General features: G+C 35.3%; 1 protein-coding gene across 3 annotated transcripts in view; it reads left to right on the top strand.

Annotated features, from left to right (window-relative positions):
- Nucleotides 1-2,037: 2,037 nt before the first annotated feature.
- Nucleotides 2,038-22,342, top strand: part of LOC141445665 (DNA-binding protein D-ETS-4-like) — a 46,189-nt gene continuing 25,884 nt past the window's right edge. For 2 of the 3 annotated variants that reach the window (XR_012453347.1, XM_074111532.1), the window contains exon 1: nucleotides 22,033-22,150. Coding sequence is in view for 2 of the 3 variants with exons in the window: in XM_074111532.1 (XP_073967633.1) it covers nucleotides 22,097-22,150 (54 nt within the window). In the remaining variant the exon portion in view is untranslated. Of the gene's footprint in view, nucleotides 2,264-22,032; nucleotides 22,151-22,342 lie in introns of those variants that run through there. The other variant, XM_074111533.1, reaches the window with a different exon arrangement.

Genomic DNA, 22,342 nt, shown 5'->3' with positions numbered 1-22,342 from the left:
AATAAGGTTCACAAATTAGAATTTCATAAGGTTTATTTGATTAGTATGTGATTATAACAATGTTTTTCAACTTAAGATGACAACTGCTGCAAGTTAATATTTTATTGTAGTTAATAGGTGTGTATTACCCTATACTGTGGTTGTGTACCTACCTAAATTTTATTTCTAGTTGGCCTGAAAATGAACATGGACAAGACGAAAGTGCCAGCTCCCGTAATAGTCGCAGGCTCTGCGCTCGATGTTGTTGACGACTATGTATACCTGGGACAAACGGTCCAGTTAGGTAGGTCCAACTTCGAGAAAGAGAGCGTTCGGGAAGCTTCACAGTGTCTTTTCGTAAATTACCGCAGTGTTTGAAGTCAAAAATCATTGACCAGTGTGTGTTGCCAGCGATGACATACGGTTCTGAGACGTGGGCGCCAACGATGGGCCTCATGAGGAAGCTCAAAGTCACTCAAAGGGCTATAGAGGTCTATGCTCGTGGTTTCTCTGCGGGATAGAATCAAAAATGATGATTATGCGCAGTAGAACTAAGGTTACCAACATAGCCCGAAGAATTGAAAAACTGAAATGGGACTGCAGTGGGACTTTGCTCGCAGGACTGATGGCCGATGAGGTCAGAAGGTTCTCGAATGGCGTCCGCGGAACGGGAGACGAGCTGTCGGTAGGAACAAGATGGAGCGACGACCTGGTTACGATCGCGGGATCGCGGAGGATGCGGAAAACACAAGACCGGTCTGAGTGGAGAGCCTTGGGGGAGGCCTATATCCAGCAGTGGACGTCTTTCGGTTGACATGATGATAATCAATGCGTTTTAAAATATTAAAACAACGGGTTTTTTATGTAACTACAGTAAATACGTCTTAACATGAATCATTTCACACTTTTCAGCTAGTTACAGTTTTTTTTGGCATTTGATACATCTCACTGAAAGCCTTGATTACCTCCAAAACGGTTAAAATCGGTATGCCTTTACCGAAATTCCATGAAAAAAAAACTTTGTTTTTTTATTTATTATTCATCATGTTTATGTTCGTAGCAACGCCTTCAACGCAGAAAGAGATTTTGAATTTAAAATCGCTCTCCTGAAATGTAGCACCTTTCCGAGTTTCCAAGTTGTAAGTATATAGTTCCATTGAATTAATTTTATATTCGGTCCATTTTCCATTCGGTCGGTTTCTAATATTTTCTGATGAACATATATAATTAACAAGTTTGTGTAACCTTTCATAATATATTTGGTTCAAAATGAACCCTTTCTGCGCATAGCATAATTTTAAGTAAATAATTAGCACTTTGATTGCAAGCAAAAAGTCAAACGTTATTTTTTTATAAATATAGCTCTACATATCAATAAAACTGGCTTTTAATATTCAGTCCTACTTAAAAATGCACAATACCTCACAATTCAGACATCATAATTGCAACAAGTTGACATTTAAGCTGTTCGTGTTGCCAAATGTCACCACACTACAATAGCCGATCAAGTTTGCTACGTCAATAGAAAAGAAGCTAGGAAAGCTTTTGTCTGCGAGTTCGAGTTTTTTTGGAAAAGGGTAAAAGAAAAAAGCCATATTTCTTCACTGTGCTGTAAGTAATTTATTGTGGCTTTCTTATGGTTTCCTAGGTACCTATCTTTACCTGGCTACCCTTCCAAAAATATTTTTTTCTATAAGCAACAAGTAAGCAAGCTAAATCTGATTAACTTTGAACTCAGAACCTTTTTCGAAGAATTCAACGTATTTTGTGAAGTTATTGATACAAAAAAATCAAGACTGGAAAGGTTAAATTGTGGTGCTTGATATTAAGTTTATTTTTATTGGATTTTATATGGGCCGGTAAACCGGTCCGCAATCCCTAGTAAAAATGCTTGTTAACTTGCTTGCACTTAAGTTAATACTGCGTAGGTATTGTGTTTCATTGGAAAATGGAAAAAAAATCGCAGCTCGACCACTCGGAGGCGTTTCCACAAAGTAGGTCGGCTCGGTCGGGCGGCTTCGGCGGCGGTCGGGCGACTTCGTGCATGCTCGGGCCCGGCGCTCGCGCATACTGCGTCGAGACGCCGCCTTTGACACTCGCGCGTTCCCGCGATATCCCCAAACTTGTAAACACGTCACGGGATACACGTTTCCAACCCAAGATATGGACTGATTGTTTACAACGCCCAGAATAGAAACTTGTGATCTTCGTTTTTTTTTTGAGTGCCGAACTGTTCAGCGCAAACATGTTATGGGAATCGGGTTTTTCTGAAGAATCAGACACGGTAAGCTTTTAATGATTTAATATTACATTTCTGATTGGTTAAATAAATGAGCTGTCCATAATGAATGTGCGTAAAATTATGAAACCTAGCCGGTTTACACACACAGTCGTGCGCGCGTGTGTGTGCGTCAACTTTCTAGTTTTCGCTCAACGCTCGACGTATTTGCATAAAACGTGAACAGTTTTTCATAATATAAAACAGGGGGCCCGTTTTATAAAGCAACAAGATACAATTCCAGATGTATCAAGTGGTAGCAATTGACGTCTTGCACTTTGAGTGTTTTGAATTGCCGCATTTGGATTGGTTGCTTCTAGGTTCGTGAAACGGGCCCCGGGAAGCGAAGCCTCCTTGTAAATATTCATTGTGCATCTCTTCGTTGCGACGGTGTTGTGAATGCCTTGATTAAATGGAAATAAATGTGTATTTTGACGCGCGTGCGTCACGATCTGAGAAGGGGGTCTAAAATGGCATAAACGTGCATCGGTATTCGCTAGCGGCATTTTAGGTGCCACGCTTTGAAGCTTTTTATGCCTTCTTGAATACTTTACGATTCTTCGTCTGATGGCGTGTGTCTATTAAGCATTGACTATAATAGGCTTTTATGTCACTTGGACCATGTCGAATTAGTATTCGTTTTCTGATGATAAACTTAATTGAAGAAAATACGTAAGTATAGGTACATGAATCGAGTTTAAGAAGGTGTGGGTTCGAATCCCGCCCGGCGATCCGAAATCATTTTTGTCTAAAAAATTCTTACATGAGTCTTGTTTAGTAAGTACTTCTTTCTACAGTAAAAAATCATTCGTTTTTCTTGCTACAAAAACAGTTTGTAACTTAGTAGAGCCATTAATTTTTGCCATTTGTTTATATTAAAGAACAAAGAACGATCTGCCCATTATATTTAACATCAAGAGTAAAAAATCACTTAGCTTAATAACTGTTTGCCTAGTAAAAAACACGTTGCTTGAATAAAATGATGTAATCGCCCAATGCATAAACAAACTAGCTTTTGCCCGTAGCGTTGCTCGCGTCACCTAATAAGTGGCTGTAAAAGAAATTCTGCGATATAATTTAATTCACAAAAATTACATTATGGTCTTCATTGCAAGAAGAACACCCTTCTCTTTTCAGGATAAACTGTAGCTTATTCTTATCTTAAGATTTAACTACTACCAACATTACGTACTAAAATTAAAGCAAGCTATTCTAAATTCATGCAGTCGTCAACGTCATAGAGGTAAAAAGGCTTTTAATGCTTTATAATGTAAGAAATTTTATTTTCTTATTAGAAATGTCTTATAAGCAATTCAGTTGCATTGGTTGCTATATGAGATCATACACATTAAAATACATATATGTGTAAAAACATCTAGTAATTAGTATGGTCTCGTATTATTATAACAATCAATGCGTTTAAATTTCTTATAAGTCTTTCTCATAAAGCATAAGAAGTTTTCTTATTATTTTAGGTGTTAAAGGCATAACAACACGCACTGCCATAAATTGTCGTATTATTGACGACCGGCTGGCCAAGTGGTTAGCGAACCTGACTACGAATTTTGAGATCCCGGGTTCGATTCCCGGCCGGTGCAGATATTCGTATGACTAATACGAATGTTTTTTCTCGGGTTTTGGGTGTTTAATATGCATATAAGTATGTATTTATCTATATAAGCATGTTTATCCGTTGCCTAGCACCCATACTTACAAGCTTTGCTTAGTTTGGGACTAGGTCAATTGGTGTCAAGTGTCCCGTGATATTTATTTATTTATTAAAAATGTTTGTGCAATTATATTATAAATGAGCTTTAACTTTAGTACCTACCTATATAGGCAGGTATATCATATTAGTAGAAATGACGAAGTCCTTTTACTAATTGGACTGTTTATATGAATTTATATCAAGGAACATTAACTATGTGTTTATACATAATTAAAGAAGATAACGGCAAATCAAAGCGACTCAAGTGTCTTTAAAGGCGTAATTTCGCGCGCGACTACAATCTAATTTAGTCTTTATACGTGGGTGGCTTAGACATGTTTTATTAGCACCTGTTTTCACGCTGATGACTACACACGATCAGATGGAGTATAATTAAGTAGATTAGACGATTTCTCGCGTAATCGACCAGTTATAACTGAGTGGAAACACTACTTACAACCTAGTAGCTGTTACCCGCGACTTTGTCTGCGGAAAATTCGTTTACTTATCGTTATCTGGCGGGAATTACGCAATTTTCTGGAATAAAAACTATTCTATGTCCTTCCTTGGGTCTTAAACAATTTTAAGCATATAATACCGGGTGTGGCCTGTAATACGAGCAAAAAATTAAAACAAAGATCCTCCTCGTCAAACTGAACAACATTAGTTCAGCGACTTTTATACATAATGGAGTCTTTGAATCTTCCTTTTTTCATACAAATTAAATACTGCTATCAATGTACGCCATTCTAGAACCCAACTGACGTCGCTGGTTCACGCTACAAACATCAAGCATTTTGCTTCTTCGAATAAACTTAAGTGTAATAATAATTAAAAAACCAACTATTTTTAAAAGTCGCTGAACTAATGTTGTTCAGTTTGACGAGTATTATCTATGTTTTAATTATTTGCTCATATTACAGGCCACACCCATGCCATGCAAATGTGTACTTAATTTTGTAGATGACGACCGCAGATATTTTTTCCCGAAAATATTTATCTTAAAATACTTACTGATTTTACACTTCTAATAAGTTAAATTTACAGTTAAATCAATCAACAGGTGTTTGGTCAGATTAAATACCTTACGAGTACCGATGAAGTTAATTATATCTCGCAATATTTTTATAAGTATTAAAAATCAATTAATTAAAGAAATTAACTGTCAATAAGTAAAAGTCATGTTTTTACTGTACAGGTTTCATAGTATTACCTTTTGTTGTGAAACTCGACATAGGTACTAAATAAAATACATTTTTGGCTCCTAATGCTAGTATAGGTACTATAATTGTAGAGTCAAAACAATTGTTGCATAGAGTTGACGAGTCAGACTTTGTCAGAGCGTCTATTACAGATAAAAAACGACCAAGAGCGTGTCAGACACGCCCAAAATAGGGTTCCGTAGCCATTACGAAAAAAATAAGTTATATTTTTCTAAAGATTTCGTATTTTATACGGAATCTTCCAAGTTTAGGTATATTTTATACCTTGGGCTGCTATTTACTCGTAAATTACTAATAATTCTCAAGCAAACTTAGCCGTTATAGTTTTCCTGGAAAGTTTGATATACTTACTACCATCCTGAATTTTTTCAAATTTTTCCATCCACCGGTTTACATTCTAGAGGGGGGGGGGACGCTCGATTTTAATGAAAATTTGCACTTTAAAGTTGAATATTTTGCAAACACATCACTGAATCGAAAAACCGTGTCAGCAACCCCGTAATGGTTTTAAAATACCTATTCAACGATACCTCACACTATAAGGTTGGATGAGAGAAAAAAATAACCCCAACTTAACGTTTTTTTTTAAATTTTTACTGTACTATTCTGCCGACATAGTATACATACATATTCGTGCAAAATTACAGCTTTCTACTTAGCATTGATAGTCCCTGAGCAAAGCCGCGGACGGACAGACAGATATACAGACAGACATGGCGAAACTATAAGGGTTCCGTTTTTGCCATTTTGGCTCCGGAACTCTAAAAAGGCTATTTTTTTTTACTAACACTATTACAGTGCCATAAATATTGTGCAAAGGATCTCTTAACCTCCATAACTCCCGGTCTAGATAGATGTCAAAAATACTGAATTTTATTACCACGGTTCGTAATTACTTTCAACTGGACCATTTTTAAACGTTTAGCTCCAGTGCACGAAATGACCACAAGGTATTACTTTGTCTGTTTTCTTGACACAGTCGTGACTCTAAATAACAATAAAATGGCTACAACAGATTTGTTGCTAACTTAACACGTATTATAGCCGAGAACAATAGAAAAATGTCGAGATAGAATCACTTATCATTTCCGACTGCAGCACAAAACGGCGTCGAACGACAATCATGCGTTAAAATTCATGATTCACTTTTTATGATTACTGTGATTAAAGATTTGGTCATTTCGATGAAATGGTGTATAAAGTTGGGAACTTTTTTGAGATACACTAATCTATTATCTGATTTTACAGTCAAAAGTCTACGCAAATTGTAGACTGGGGTAGCAATGGTATCTGTTATTTCCTAGTCTCGTTTTTTTTTTTTTACTCACGTTTATTTTATTTTATTAATATATTTGGAATACAAACAGTCATACAAAACTCATAAACAAATAATAAAGCGTGTTACTTAAATCATTTACAAAACAGTGTCCACATTGTAAGTAGTAAATTCGAGAAAATCGTTCTTTTTATCTCTCACATTTACTTTTTAACACGAAGTTGTATTCAACTTTTGTTCTTACCTAACCTTTGCAAACGCACAAAAACTGTATCGCACACAAACTCACACTATATAATCTGAGGGGTTACTACGACATTCGAAAATCGAAGTTCGTATCGTACTGTCCCTCTCACTTCATATAAAATAATATAAGCGTCAGCGACATGGCGAGATACGAGGTTCGAATTTTGCACTTCATAGTACAGGCTTTGTATATAAAACTCGTTTTTCCACAGCAGTAGAGTTTATTTTCGCCTCCAGCGACGCTGTTTACTCTTGCCTTTTAATTTTAAACCGCTGTCCAACCGAAATAGAATACAATTTAAAACAACTGCGTTGTAAATGAACCTTGTTTTTTCGTCGGCCTTCAAGTGATTACTTCCGAGCGCTTTAAGCTTAAGTCTTTGGACTTGAAACTGCACGAAACCTGATCAATATCTTTGTAACGCGTCAATTGAATTTACATGTTTAATTTTCCGTGCTTTAGTAACCAGAAATGAAAACTAAGTAATGAGGAAAGCACATAACAAAACATAGCTAAATAATTACGTCTACTCTAGTGATACATGCGTAGTATGTAACGTTATACTCGTAGTTGCCTGTGTTCTTTGTCCTATCCCTACTAATAATTATAAATGCGAAAGTAACTCTGTCTGTCTGTCTTTTACGCTTTCACGTCGAAACCACAGAACCGATTTTGATCAAATTTTGTATATAGATAGTTTGAACCCCATGGATCAACAAGACGAAGTTGCGGGCATAAGCTAGTGATAAATAATTGTTTAAATGACGATGTTTATAACGTCTTGTTCCATATATGTTAGTCCTGTGCGGTGTCTGCACAGTTCCGCAGGCAGTTACAAATTATTTCTTAAATAGATCACTAAACAATTTTTTTAGGGTTCTATAGCTAGGATGGATGAAACGGAAGTCTCAATGAGAATTGCAACTGAAGCCACTGCTTCACAAACTCAAACTTTTAAGTAAACGGTATAAAGTTCGAAGCATAACCAATAAGAAAAGTCCGAAGCATTTTTTATGTCTGTCTAGCCATCCGTGTCAGTAAACATTTAAATTTTAGATTCTAAAATGACCCAGGTACGAGTACATACGAGTAAATTACGTACATTTTGCTTAAGAGAGGGGCTCTGCTAACACTGGATATTCATAGATAATAACCTACCTACCTTGTACGGAACCCTCGGTGCGCGAGTCCGACTCGCACATGACGGTTTTTTCTCCTGACTTGTCCGATTAGCTACAACTATGCTCTATCGAGTTTATTGTAAAAAACGCCTGCGTCGAACTTCCGTGTATTTTTTCTAGCAAAGGGCCCGCTGGATATAAAGTTGTCACTCAATCTAATTGCCACAATTGAATTGGACGTTATTAACCGAATATCAAGGAATTCCAGGCTATGTTCCTTGAGAGTTTCAATACAGTATTTAACTATTTTTTATTATTATAAATTATAAACCAAAAGCTTGATTTTTTTTGTTATACTTATACAGAAATTGCGTTTCACCAGAATCACGCCTGATGGTACCTAAGCGAAGATGAGAACTAAGATTGAGCACGCTTGCCCAATAAATGCCCACTCACCCTAGATTTTAAGACGGCCAGATGCTACTTTCAGCTGATTTCATTAAGGACTAAATGTCACATTTGTTATGATTACTAGAAGAAGCATATGGTAGAGTTCTTTAAAGAAGGCAAAGTTGTCATATTTGACGGTAACTGCAAACTATATTTCAGTTTTTATCAAGCCTTAAACAACCCATATTTAACCAGAGCACTCAGTGGCAAAGTTGCCAACGGCAAACCATTAATCCTAACACAAACTACATAGAAAAAACTCAAGTATTTAATGGTAAATAATTTGTCACTAATAGTAAGCAAACTTTCCCCGGTTATTTAAAACATTCAAAGTGATACTTTCAAGACGGTAATTTAGATGCCGTACAAATTGTCATGAGCTTAAGACATGCCTTCACAGTCCTACTTTGAACATCATGGGACAGCTATGCCCACTTAAATAATGCTTGGGCAATACTTTGCAGTTTTTCCCAAGTGACAAATCACAAGCGGCTGTTTTTTTAAATTTTAAACGCGGCATTGGAATCTGGATCTATCAGCCATGTGCCCTATTATGAACTTTGATCAAACTATAATTAACATGTCAGTTCCCAAAGGCCTTAACTATAAAAACTCCAAAACAGCCATACGATTTAAAGGTGTAACAACTCGTTTTGAAATGAATCCTATTAATTCCGTTGTCTGTGTATCTGTCGCAGGGCTGTTTTGACCCATAATAATAATTATTATTAATACTCATTTGTAAGTGTCTCTAAACTGCTATGGCCGCTACAACCTAAACAGTAAAAATAAAATTAAGTTCAAGGAATCTAAAAGAAACGTGTTTTTATGCAGGGTGATTATGGCAAGGTATATTGAAAATGTTCGCAAAAGATGTGTACTTACTAATTCTAATCTATTAAGCAGATTTAGCGTTAGATTCTCTTTCATGTTATTTGAAGTACCTACACAATTTTAAAAGCAATCCACCTGCTTTAGACGCGAGTGACTCACAACAATTATACACGCCCGAATAAAAATTACGAACAACAAAAACTGTAATTTTTCGTAACTTCTTAGAATCCAAAGAATAGTGTTGTTATTTGCGGTCCGATTTTCACTTTTGTCTTTTTAGGTCGAGGACGAACGGTCAGTCTGTTACGTGATTCAGTGGCTAAAACTTCACCCACGCAATTTAAGGCTGTATTACCAGGCCACAAGGTGCATGAGACAAGTAGCCGCCTACGTGAAGGCTTTACTAACGTGAACGACTTTGGGGACCTAAAGCGCTTAAAAAGAAAGGTTTTATATGTTAATTGTGGTACGGAACTTTCTAATATCTGAAAATAGAGATAAAATGTTTGAATTGTTATTAAGCTTATTTCTTTAAGTTAATTTTGTAGAGAAGTCGCAGAAAAAGACAGATTTGGAATAAAAGAGATAATATTGGGTTCGTTTTTAAACTTTTTTTCATACGCCTCTTTCTACCAGCGTTTTCGCGGAATGTAGGCTATATGTACATTATTTTGCTATCATTTACCTACCATAATTTTTATAGGTAAATGTTTTTTATCTATGTATACAAGACGGTACTAATACAGACGTACAAACTAGGCACATCGTTCAACCTCAGGAATAGAGTCTCAAATTTGAGTGTAAAAATGCACAAAAAAATTGTGTTTTGTAATTCCTAAATTATTAATCGAAACCAGAAATCGTAGTCGCATTGAAGACACTCAAACAACTTAATTACTATCATGTCATAATATCACTCATATCGTACATAACTTGCAGCCTATCTTTAGACTCGCAATGTCCATTACCACAAACCAACCGAACTTACGGCTTGCGGGAGTTTCTGTGATACATTGCTCGTTTTGTCAATAAACCGCTGCTCGGTGAGCGTGGGGACGAGGCAATAAACAAAGAATTCGTTCAACGCGTCGCCGGTTGCACGAAGTCAGGGCTGGGCCGAAAGGCTTTCATCATCATCACTATAGCGAATGCTCCATCGCTATTCTGATTCACAATATTGCGAAAGCGACAACCGACAAGTCTTAACAGGAAAATGAGAACGAATTCACTTTTGCTCGGCGGACGGATTGGGAAATGCTGACGCAGGGGCAGAGGCTGTGTTTAGGTACCGTTCGGAAATTTATTTGCAATCACTTTCGTCAACAACTGATTTTCCAGATTCGTGTATTTATTGTTCCTAATTATAAAAGTCACAGTTTCGTTAAATCATTTAATTTTATCAGCAGTATGTTTGCTCAACGAAACCTAGTTTTTTTTCTATTTTAGAAAAATATTTTACTACGTTTTTAGGGTTCCGGAGCCAAAATGGCAAAAACGGAACCCTTATAGTTTCGCCATGTCTATCTGTCTGTCTGTCTGTCCGTCCGTCCGCGGCTTTGCTCAGGGACTATCAATGCTAGAAAGCTGTATTTTTTGCACGGATATATATGTAAACTATGCCGACAAAGTGGTACAATAAAAAATAAAAATAATTTTTTTTTAGTGTACCTCCCATAGACGTAAAGAGGGGGTGATTTTTTTTTCTCATCCAACCCTATAGTGTGGGGTATCTTTGGATAGGTATTTTAAAACCATTAGGGGCTTGCTAAGACGATTTTTCGATTCAGCGATTTGTTAGCGAAATATTCAACTTTAAAATGCAAATTTTAATTAAAATCAAGGTCCCCTCCTAAACTCAGAATGGTAGTAAGTATATCAAACTTTCAAGGAAAACTATAATGTTTAAGTTTGCTTGAGAATTATTAGTAGTTTAAGAGATAGATAAAATATACCTAAACTATGGAAGATTCCGTATAAAATACGAAATCCTCAGAAAAATATTACTTAATTTTTTCGTAATGGCTACGGAACCCTATTGCGGGCGTATCCGACACGCTCTTGGCCGGTTTTTACTAATTTCTTACGCCTTTCAAATAGAATTTAAAACGTAGGAGACGTGACTTATGATAGTTGCGATAGATGGCACCACGCGACACAATTCGCGTAAGCAAGATATTAAAATTTTTGGGAGATTGGTAGGCAGCTCTGGTACAGTTGGTAATATACAGTGTGTTACCGGTAGCCAGACTTTTTTAAAGAGAGGTTAAAGTAACGTATTGTAACTTAACCATGACATTTAATGAATAAACTAAAATTCAGACTTTGTTAACTTTCTAACAAAATTATTATTGCCAGACCGATAAATTGACAGGTATTAATCAAAGTATCCGTCAGCTGACATTTACACTTTCTTGTAATTTACTTTGCTGAACATTGCTGACAATTATGTACCTATGTATGTTTGTATGTCATCATCATCATCATCATCATCCCAGCCTATATACGTCCCACTGCTGGGCACAGGCCTCCTCTCAGAACAAGAGGGCTTGGGCCGTAGTTCCCATTGGGAACTTCACACGCACCATTGAGTTGCTTCGCAGGTTTGTGCAGGTTTCCTCACGATGTTTTCCTTCACCGCAAAGCTCGTGGTAAATTTATGTGGTTTATTTATTTATGTATGTATGTAAACTCTCATAATTTTGTTAGAAAGTTAACAGTCTGAATTTTAGTTTATTAATTAAATTAATATCATTGTTGAGTTACAACGTTACTTTAACCTCCCATAAAAAAAACCTGGCTGCCGGTAAAACACTGTATTTGGCGCATAAAGCCAGAAGGTACGGGATCGAATCCAGACGGATACATAGACATATTTTTTACAATAAGTTTATTGGTAAAAATTCTTCCTGAATCGATTGTCACTGTTTTTTTACAAGCTTTTATTTATCTTTACATTTGCATGTTTGATTCAAATCTTGCGTTTTCAAATCAAGCTGTTCATTGGGTATTAATCAGCTACATAAACAATTACCAAATCGGAATAGGATAAAGTGATTAATAATCGTTTAAGGAAACGGTAGTCATCCGGACGTAGTAGTAAGTAATTATGAATGAAATTAATGTCTGTCATTTATCACGTGAATTTTATACGTCAAATCATAATTAATGTGTCTGTTTTATCATCTTGAAACTTTAATTTCTCACATTTTAAGTGATTAATAATCAGACGTAGTAGTAAGTAATTATGAATGAAATTAATGTCTGTCATTTATCACGTGAATTTTAACAATCAAAAAACAACTATGTTAATTAAGTTCAATTTCAAAAAATATATATATATTTGCTGACATTTTTAATTAAAGTGCCGATAATGCCTATGATCGATCGTATTTGTTTCTTCGCGGAAAGATAAAAAAGAAAATTGTTTTACTGGTAACTCGTTATCGCTTATTCTTTTGGACAAATATGAGTATATTTGATAAATCCTAATAGATAAAATTTTATTTTAAACGATTACTTCATCACTTTTAAACTGTTTTATCTTGTATGACTTTGCTTGCACGTGTCTTATATTTTACAAATCTACTAAGTAGGTAACTATAAAAACTGATAAGTAAATACTATGTATTCGCTAGTGGATTATTTTGTTTTCATAATTTATTTTGCCTCCAATCTTATTACAGACGACTACGGAGCCTTTTTTAGTCAGTCAAATTAGGTATAAATATTTTTTCCACCATTTAGGTGTGTTAGATTAGACGTTTATTTTTATCTTGTATAGATAGTTCCCAGGTACCTATGACATGCCAATTTGTCTCTGAATTGACGATGACATAATGATAAAGTTTAATATTAATTAAGTTATTAATTGGGTTAATAGTCAGGAAAAACAATTAAGCACAGAATTTGATAAAATGATTAATAATCGTTTAAGTAAACGGTGGTCATCGGCACGTACCTTTTGTATCGATAAATAATGGATAAACCTAATATTTTACCACTTTGCGGTGCTTTTTAATTATCAATGACGTTAATATTTCACTTGGAAGCCACAATTGATGAAAATGGTATTTTTTGGTCTAAAAATATTTTTTTATATTTTTTTTTCAACGATGTATTCTTGCCTTGCATTCGTAGTCAATTAATAAACCACTAATCCTTTAAAACTTTTGATAAACATTAGTATAAATAAATAAATAATACGTCACTGATCTTAGTTGGTGTTATAACTACAAATTGTATACGGTTTTATTTAACTAACCAATGTAGGTTTGTAAGTAAGTTTGTTAAAGTTATGTTAATATGTAAGTTAAATTTCACCCATTCTCTTAAAATCGGATTGACTTGAAAAGTATGATTATATTATAGTTTAGATGCCAGTACAAGTGGAAATACAATTAACAAAAAACAATTAAAGTGGACTGGGAATTTAAAGTTTTAGTTCATTTACTTCGAGTAGTTTCTCACTTAACTGAGAACCTCTTTTATTTTATCTAGACAAGTACAAATACCGGTATATGGCATCACAACATCGCATCGTCTTTGTCACACCAAATCCAGCATAACATTTTATCGAAGTCAAGAACATCATTTGATTTGACACCACCTTTTCGTTCAACCATATTGACAAGTGCCTACGTCAAGGGACCAAGCATATTGGTTGAAATTAGCACCAAATAAACTTGATTCACATGACAGCGATAAGAGGTATATAAACATTGGAATTTTACTGTTGTCACATACGCTTATATACCAAATCACCAGAGTTTTTTGATATCGCAACGTGTACAATTTCTACTGAATAATGTCTCAGGTTTTTTTGGTGGTTGTAAACTGTTTTCGAACTTTTTGTACTATAATATGGCCACTACGCCCAGCCCTTTATTACGCTAAACAGAAAGGTTATTGCCAGCAAAAGTAGGTTCGGAATGAAACACAGTTTCAATTTGATTGAAAAATAGCTTTTCATTGAAAGAAGATTACAATTGCGAAGAAGCCTCTAGACATGTTACGGCTAGAAACCTGGTCTAGTAAAATAAAAAAGCAATTTCTTTTTTTATTTACTAATACACAAAATAGAGTAATTCACAAAATTAATACACGAAATTCTGACTACCTACAAAGAATCCAGTCATTACCCGACTGTAAAAAGAGGTAATTTTTTTAACCAACTATGTATTGTGGAATAAAACTTCAAAAAAATTAAAATATTGGTTAAGGTTATCGAGTGGCGACCACAAACCGAAAACAGAGGCAGAAATCCTACAAGGTGGATCAACCCCTTGGACAGAGTTACTGGCAACCAGTAGATGCAGGTGGCAAGGTGTCGTTGATAAAGGCGTTCCAAGGGAGGTTTTTGTTCAAAAAAGGACGTCTTCCGTCAGATCATGATTTACAGCCAAATGTGTTCATTTGAGCAGAAGTTAAATTTCAAATTCGAAATTCAAATCATTTATTCAGTAAAAAGAGCACAATGGATACTTTTACACGTCATTTTTTTAAAGCTACCAGCGCTATTGGAAAGACCATCGTTGCCAAGAAGAATGCGCCGCAAGAAACTTGGCAGAAAATTTCTCAAAATAAAATAATTACAAATATAATACTTAAACAACAACAGTATAAAAAAATAAAGAAAAAATACATGAAAAGAGCAATTAGTTGGTGAAACGACGGTCAACTTTGTGCAATACCTTTACAAACGTAAATTACACGACTTTGTCCGGTCCGCCTCATGGCGCATAATGCATTGAAATAATTTATTCTAGTTATATTAATCGAATCCAAGTGAAAGGAAAACCGGCTGCGTCACAGGCGCGTAAGCTGTGCGCGTGGGCAAACGTCCTTGCCGCTTTAATTTAATTACTAGGGACATTTTACTTAGTACCTATGACGTTGGTTACTGACTGAGTTGATTTTAAAAAGACCTTTAGACGCGTAATAAGTCAGATTCTCCATGAGGAAAAGCTTTTAAACAATATGAGTTTTTGAGACCCATTCCCAAGCTTTTTTCGCTTTTTTTGATTCTAATCGATACTTAAGGTGATGCATCGCTTAAAAATTAATCGAAAACAGAGCGTTTGTACCCTGCAACCCGCTCACACCCCTCTACTTTTTACGCGGCTTGCGTGTCACAGCCAAGAGTAGTATGTTACACTGACAGCGCCTAGACAGCGCGCTAAAACAGACAGAGAAGTCTTAGAGTTGCTCTTGCAACTTTTTTTTACTTATTTTGCAAATAGTAGTAGGTAATGTAATTACGAGTATTTTTAACCGAGGTTATCAATTCGGTTGTATTTTTTTATATTTGTTTATTATTATTATTATTTCTTGTATTTTTTTTCTTTAATTGTATACTATAGTTTTTAAGTATTTTATTTGTTATTATATTATTATGAAAAAATGACTTTCTGCCAAGTTTCTTGCGGCGCATTCTTCTTGGCAATGATGGTCTTTCCGAAAGCGCTGGTACTTAGTTTAAAAAATACGTGTAAAAGTGCCCATTGCGGCCTATTTCCTGAATAAATGACTTGAATTTTGAATTTGAATTTGCTTACCTCAGACCTCCGTCATTTATGAAGAGATAACAAAAAAAATCTGTTCGTCTAGGAATGCTTTCAATTAGGTCTCATAAGCACCAAATCAGGATCTGATGATTGGATCCTAAGGAATTCGAGGGAAGTCTTCAAATATTGTAGGGACACCAAATTAATGTAATTTCGATATATTTAGTAGTAACTTGTGCATTTGCTCTTGAAAATCGTCATTTCGTGAAGTGGAACTGATGATGAAGACCACATTTGACCAACCGAGTTACTACTCAATAAGTAACAAGTACCTCACGGGTTGAATTTCAATTACTTTAACACAGTTGCTAAGCAATTAAGTTCATCGTAATGCATATGGTGAAATGGAACGGGTGACGAAGCACCAAGACTCCTCAATAATGAAAGTCTCAGCATCGGAAAAAGCATGTTGAAGTATGGGTTAAAACTAATTTAATATGAAAATTTGGAATCTTAATTTGATCCGAGTTGCCTGTAACATGCAAATCCCTGTCTTACAAGAGGTATCTTTGATATTTTTTCCGTGCTATAAAATTTTACGAATCGTGTTTCGACAACTTACAAAATGAAGTCATTGAAATGAAGAAACGGGTTTTCAAATGTCACTTTGATATGTTTTGTAATTGCTGAGAAAAATCTAGATGCCTTACACCAAAATGCCCAATTCGTCGTCTTAACTACATTTACTTAAGCATGTCTTTCAGTCAGTGTAGGTTTTGTATTAAAAGTTCAATTAGTTATTAGGTACTTTCGTGCGAATTTTTTGTGTTTTTTTTTACATTTATCCCTTAAGATTAGAAGCCATAATAGTTATTAGAATAGAGACTTCTCTTAATTCTTCCGTTAATTGAAAAAAGAGTATTTTTTTGTACGGGTACATGAACCCTTTCGGGCGCTATTTCACACCCCTGTAACTTCTTTCCTAATTGTTTCCTTATGTTCTGTATGTTATTATTTCCTACTCTCAGCCGCTTCAGCCACCGTGCCAACGCTGGCAACGCATAATATTTAATGCTGTAGGTGTACATGGGCGGCGGTGATCACATACCATCAGATCACCCGCATGCTCGTTTGCCAGCTATTCGATTTAAAAAAATATGTAGTCTATAAAGTATTTATTCTATGGGCTATGTTGCCCGTAATACATGATTTTATTATGATTACAAGTATTTATAACTTAGGTATACTTTTACGACAGTTTTTATTTCAATTGTATTTATCGCAATTTTGAACATGAAACTACCGTGAGGTGAGACTCACTCATATTAAATGATATTGTGCCACAATATCATTTTATATGTATTTATCGCATCGACATTTAACAATAATTATAAAGTACCTACCCGGTAAAGTTTCAACATGTCATAATAAAATTAAATCTAAGTCTTAAGCAGTCTTCAAGTAGTCTATTACAAAATCAAAAGTCGTAATACGATTTCTCGGCTGCCTCGCTGCGCGCGCGCAAAAACGTTGGCAACAAAGCGCGGGCAAAACCCAGGCCTTGGCTCAGACCGGTCGCGTTAGTACCGTAATCGCGCATTAATAGTTTCAATCATATTATAAAATATGGAGGCTTAATGTCGTGGAGGTTCGGAGTTAGAGCAGTTGGAGGTTAAAGCGTTGTATAGTTAGCATCAAAACTAGCTGTACACTTTTGTACTTTGTCGTTTTATAGACACGTACTAAACGCAAGACGTCAATGTGTCAATGCGACAGAGTAAAAAGTGATCCGCTACTTTTGATGCTGACTGTACAATGATACTCGATAAAACGGTTGGTGCTGCGAAATTAATAACTTTTACACCCTTTTCAAAAGAAATATTTGTTCACTAGTGTTTACTCGCGGCGTCGCACGCGAGCTTTGGTATTGAATTCATACATACATACATATCAATTAAAGTAAAACTAACCTAAACGTAAAATACCTGCATAAAAAAGGCAAATAATAATAATAATGAAAACTAAAACAAATGATTTAAACCAGACCCCTTATAAGCCGTGGTGGCCTAGTGGTTTGACCTATCGCCTCTCAAGCAGAGGGTCGCGGGTTCGAACCCCGGATCGCACCTCTGAGTTTTTCGAAATTCATGTGCGGATTTACATTTGAAATTTACCACGAGCTTTGCGGTGAAGGAAAACATCGTGAGGAAACCTGCACAAACCTGCGAAGCGATTCAATGGTGCGTGCGAAGTTCCCAATCCGCACTGGGCCCGCGTGGGAACTATGGCCCAAGCCCTCTTGTTCTGAGAGGAGGCCTGTGCCCAGCAGAAACGACGAGATCCCTTAGGCAAGGTTCCGAAGATGCTGGCAGCGTCCCCTCTTTAAATTGATAGGCTAATTCTATATCCCAGGAAGCTGCCAGCTCTTTGGTCACCTGTGACGTCTACATCGTGGTCTTTAGGTATTTACGTTGTACTGTAAACAATCGTGCCAAATTTCATGACTATATCCAGCGGATTGGACACGGACAGAGATTTAATCCCGATCCCGTTGGAATATCGGTATAAAAGTAGCGTACGTGTTATAAGATGTCCAGCTATCTACATACCAAATTTGATCCAAATCCAATCAGCCGTTTTAGCGTGAAGGATTAACAAACATACACACACACCATACTCATAAATTTTAGCATTTATAATATTATTAGGATTGTAATGTCATGTTACAATTCTTATATTCATTCATAGTTTTCAGTTTTGTTATCAAAAAAGTCCCTTGCCGTTCCCGGCGCAGAAGTGCCATAACGCTCACGGTATTGCCACAGTGAATAGCTATGGACAGCCTTTGCACCAGAAGATTTTTTCAAAAGTGTCATTTATTATGCTGAGTGGGGCCCACTTTATACTATTCGATGTTATTTTTTTATTCGTTCCATCTAATGTATTTTTATGTGTATTGAATATGCGTTAAAAAATGTTTCTCTCTCTCTCTCTCTTTCATTTTAAAAGTGGTAAGAAGACTGTTTCTAGACAGTACAAGGTGTTTTAAATTGCACTCGGAATATTTTGAATAACCTGTGTAATTATGTAAACCAAGGTGACTTTGAACAAATATTGATCTGCAAATTAGTGACAGCTTAGATCCTAACGCGTTGAATCACCGTGTTGAGTCTCAATTAATGTTATCGTATTATTTATCACTAATTAATGAATGCAAATTGATTAATTCGAATTTAAAACGTCATCTCAGCAGGCAATATTTACCACGGCTTACATTTCTATTAGATAATTAGATAATTATTAATAATCTTATTTAAAATACAAAATGGTTTACGCATTTATGCAACTTATTGTTTGTCTATACAGCGATTTTTTTTCACGTTTTCAACCCCACTCCGCTGTTTAAAAAAAATTACAAACAGAAAATACGTTGAGAAACGCGAGTTCGATTCATACTGGGCGTCTTTTTTATTATAATATTACAGTGATCATCATCATCATCATCATCATGTCAGCCGAAAGACGTCCGCTGCTGGACATAGGCCTCCCCAAGGCTCTCCACTCAGACCGGTCTTAACCAGGTCGTCGCTCCATCTTGTTGGAGGCCTACCGACAGCTCGTCTCCCGGTCTGCGGACGCGCCATAGCGCTATATATATGATGTATATTGTATCACTCACTTCAAAGAAAATCGTCTAATACAAATATATTAAAACGTACGTGACCATTCAAACAAACATGACAACTTCATTTCCACTAACTCACATGTCGAAACCGAAGATCAAACAATGAAAAGCAAAAACGTTGTTACTCGTCCATACATTTCTTCAATTAGCAATATTAGCATACATTATCTATTCCTGTTCTATCTCTTGAATATTCAAACCACAGTTGAATCATGTTACTGAGAATATGAAGACTAAAGTTACTTGTTAGTCTGCTTATTGGAAGGTTAAGTTACTTAAATATGACTTTGAGGGAAAACCTCATGGTGCTTGTGTCACTCACTGACAAACCCTAACAATATTTTAAACAGAGATCGGACAGATAAACGTAATTTTTCGCAATAATATGGACATGATACCAACAATAATTAAATAATTAATCAATTAATTAATCTATTTCTTAAGATTTCATTTTCATTCCTGGTAACATAACACAAAGATTTCTTATAGTGTAGATTTGTTAAAGAAAATATACAATACTTTACTTACTACTCCAACTACGAAAGCTGATACTTTTATTAACATTTTACTAAAGTTATCATTTTGAAAGCCTGTGTAGTGTAAATTGTTATCTCCAAGAATTGAAATGTATTTTCAAGAAATTGATTAAATAATTAATACTAATTGATTCTGGAGTCTTGTCCACAATATTGCAAACAATGACGCTAATCCTTCCGATCCTTGATAAATAAGAAAGTTTGTTGAAGCTGGTTGAATGCATCGAATCTTCTTTTCTTAGTTTTTACGCTCTTGACAGTATTCGTAGTCGACTCTTGGAAACCACAACTTGGAGACCTCCGTGACGACTATTTTAGGAAAAATATTTCCTGAAAATATTTGATTATGAGTATGAGTATCAAAGCTATGAGTTATTCTGAGAGGGGGCTTGTGCTCCGCCAGTGCCAGTGTAGGCTGGGATGATGATGATGATGAAGTTAAAGGTTAATAAAAAAAACCGGCTAAGAGCATGTCGTACACGCCCAGGATAGGTTTCCGTAGCCATTACGAAAAAAACAAATAATATTTTTCTAAGGTTTTCGTATTGTGTACTTAATCTTCCAAGTTTAGGTATATTTTATGCTACTATTTACTCTTAAACTAGTAATAATTCTCAAGCAATCTTAGCCGCTATAATTTTCCTTGAAATAAAAACAAATCAATGAGTGAATATTTACTACCATTCGGAATTTTTCAAATTTTTCCACCAAACAGTTTAGATTTTAGAGGGGGGGGGGGACGACGACGCACGATTTCAATAAAAATTTGCACTTTAAAGTTTAATATTTCGCAAACAGATCACTGAATAGGAAAATTGGCTTGGCAACCCCACAATGGTTTTAAAAGACCTATCCAACGATTCCCCATAATAAAGGGTTAGTTGCGAAAAAAAAACACCCCCACTTTACGTCAATGGGAGGTTTTTTTTACTTTTTTTGATTGTACCACTTTGTCGGCATGACTGATATGTATATTCATGTAAAATTACAGCTTTCTAGTACTAACGGTCTCTGAGCTTACCCGCGGACAGACAGACGGACAGACATGGCGGAACTATAAGGGTTCCTAGTTGACTACGGAACCCTAAAAACAGAGCTGATAATTCAACAAAAAGATCTATTTTTAATTTAAAAACATTTGACATTTATCAAAGGACAAGCCTTTATGAGAGTACAACAAAGTCAACACGAACAAACAGACGAATGGGTTAAGGTTATCACCCTATCGAATACTGTTACAGCAACAACAAGTAAACAACAGCAAACATCTAAATAACACGTGTTTTCAGACTATTGAATAGTGATTGAAAACATTCTGTAGACAAACTTATCGTATTGTTAATTACTTAGGAAAATTACACATTTACTTCCAGCTCTTAAATTGATAGGTAGCGGGGAAAGTTGTCAGCCAATTTAATTCTAATATTATTTAAAATACAGTTTAACTAGTTTCAATAAATATCATGAAAACATAAATGTGTACTGCCATGTGTGTATCATGAAAACACAGACGTAGCTTTTGTAAAAAGGATGTAGTTCATTGGACAAGTAAGTGTAAGCCGACAGATAATTTGATTATTACTTGTCAATTTACTTTGCTGTACATTGCTGGCAATTATAATTTTATTAGAAAGTTAACAGTCTGAATTTTAGTTTATTAATTAAATTAACGGCATCGTTAAGTTACGGAAAACCGTTACTTTAACCTCCCTTAAAAAAAACCTGGCTGCCGGTAGCACACTGTATACTGGGCGACAAAAAAATCGGGCCCTCAAATGTATTCAGTAATAGGTAAATTTATATATTACGTAAGTCCAATTTTGTGCCGCTGAGTATATTTTATTGTAAAACCTTTAATTTTATATACGGAATTCACAAAAAATATTAAAATTTCAAACATTGAAATTTATTTTTCTATAAATCATCTTTTTCATCTAGTAAAGAGATAAATTATGTCAACTACCTTTTTGTCTGTTCGATGCATTTTAGCAAACAATCTAAAAAACTCTGCCAGTGATCGATTAAACTAACTTCACTGAAATACCTTATAAGGTCTGTCGTTTCGATTAGGCCGATATACACCGATAAACCCTCGAACTTGCTTACCGATAAGACACCGATAACTCGAGGAATAAATAAGTACTGATAATATTGAAAAAAAAAGTACGCATTTGCTTGAGTGTCTTCGAGAAGCGCGGGCGCGTCTTATATTGAATATTATTAATTTACAATAATAATTATTATTATTTTATTAAAATGGTGCCCTGTTGGGATTACAGTGCGGGCAGATATTGTCGTAAATGTTATACGGTGAGTGATTATATAATTGTGTGTGATAATTATTTGCAACGTTATTTATTATGACTTTATTATGAAGATTGCTCTTATAGAGAGAATGTTGCGCTAATCGTTCTGTATATTTGTGTACTGTTGCTTAATGACAATAATAATAATATTTCAATTATTATGGACAGTAAAATTGCTAGTTTAGTAAAGCTATGA

The sequence above is a fragment of the Choristoneura fumiferana genome, chromosome 2 (assembly GCF_025370935.1).
Source record: "Choristoneura fumiferana chromosome 2, NRCan_CFum_1, whole genome shotgun sequence".
In the NCBI taxonomy this organism is placed as follows: Eukaryota; Metazoa; Arthropoda; class Insecta; order Lepidoptera; family Tortricidae; genus Choristoneura; species Choristoneura fumiferana.
Note: the sequence above shows the minus strand (reverse complement) of the source record. Positions and strands in the feature narration are given on the sequence as shown.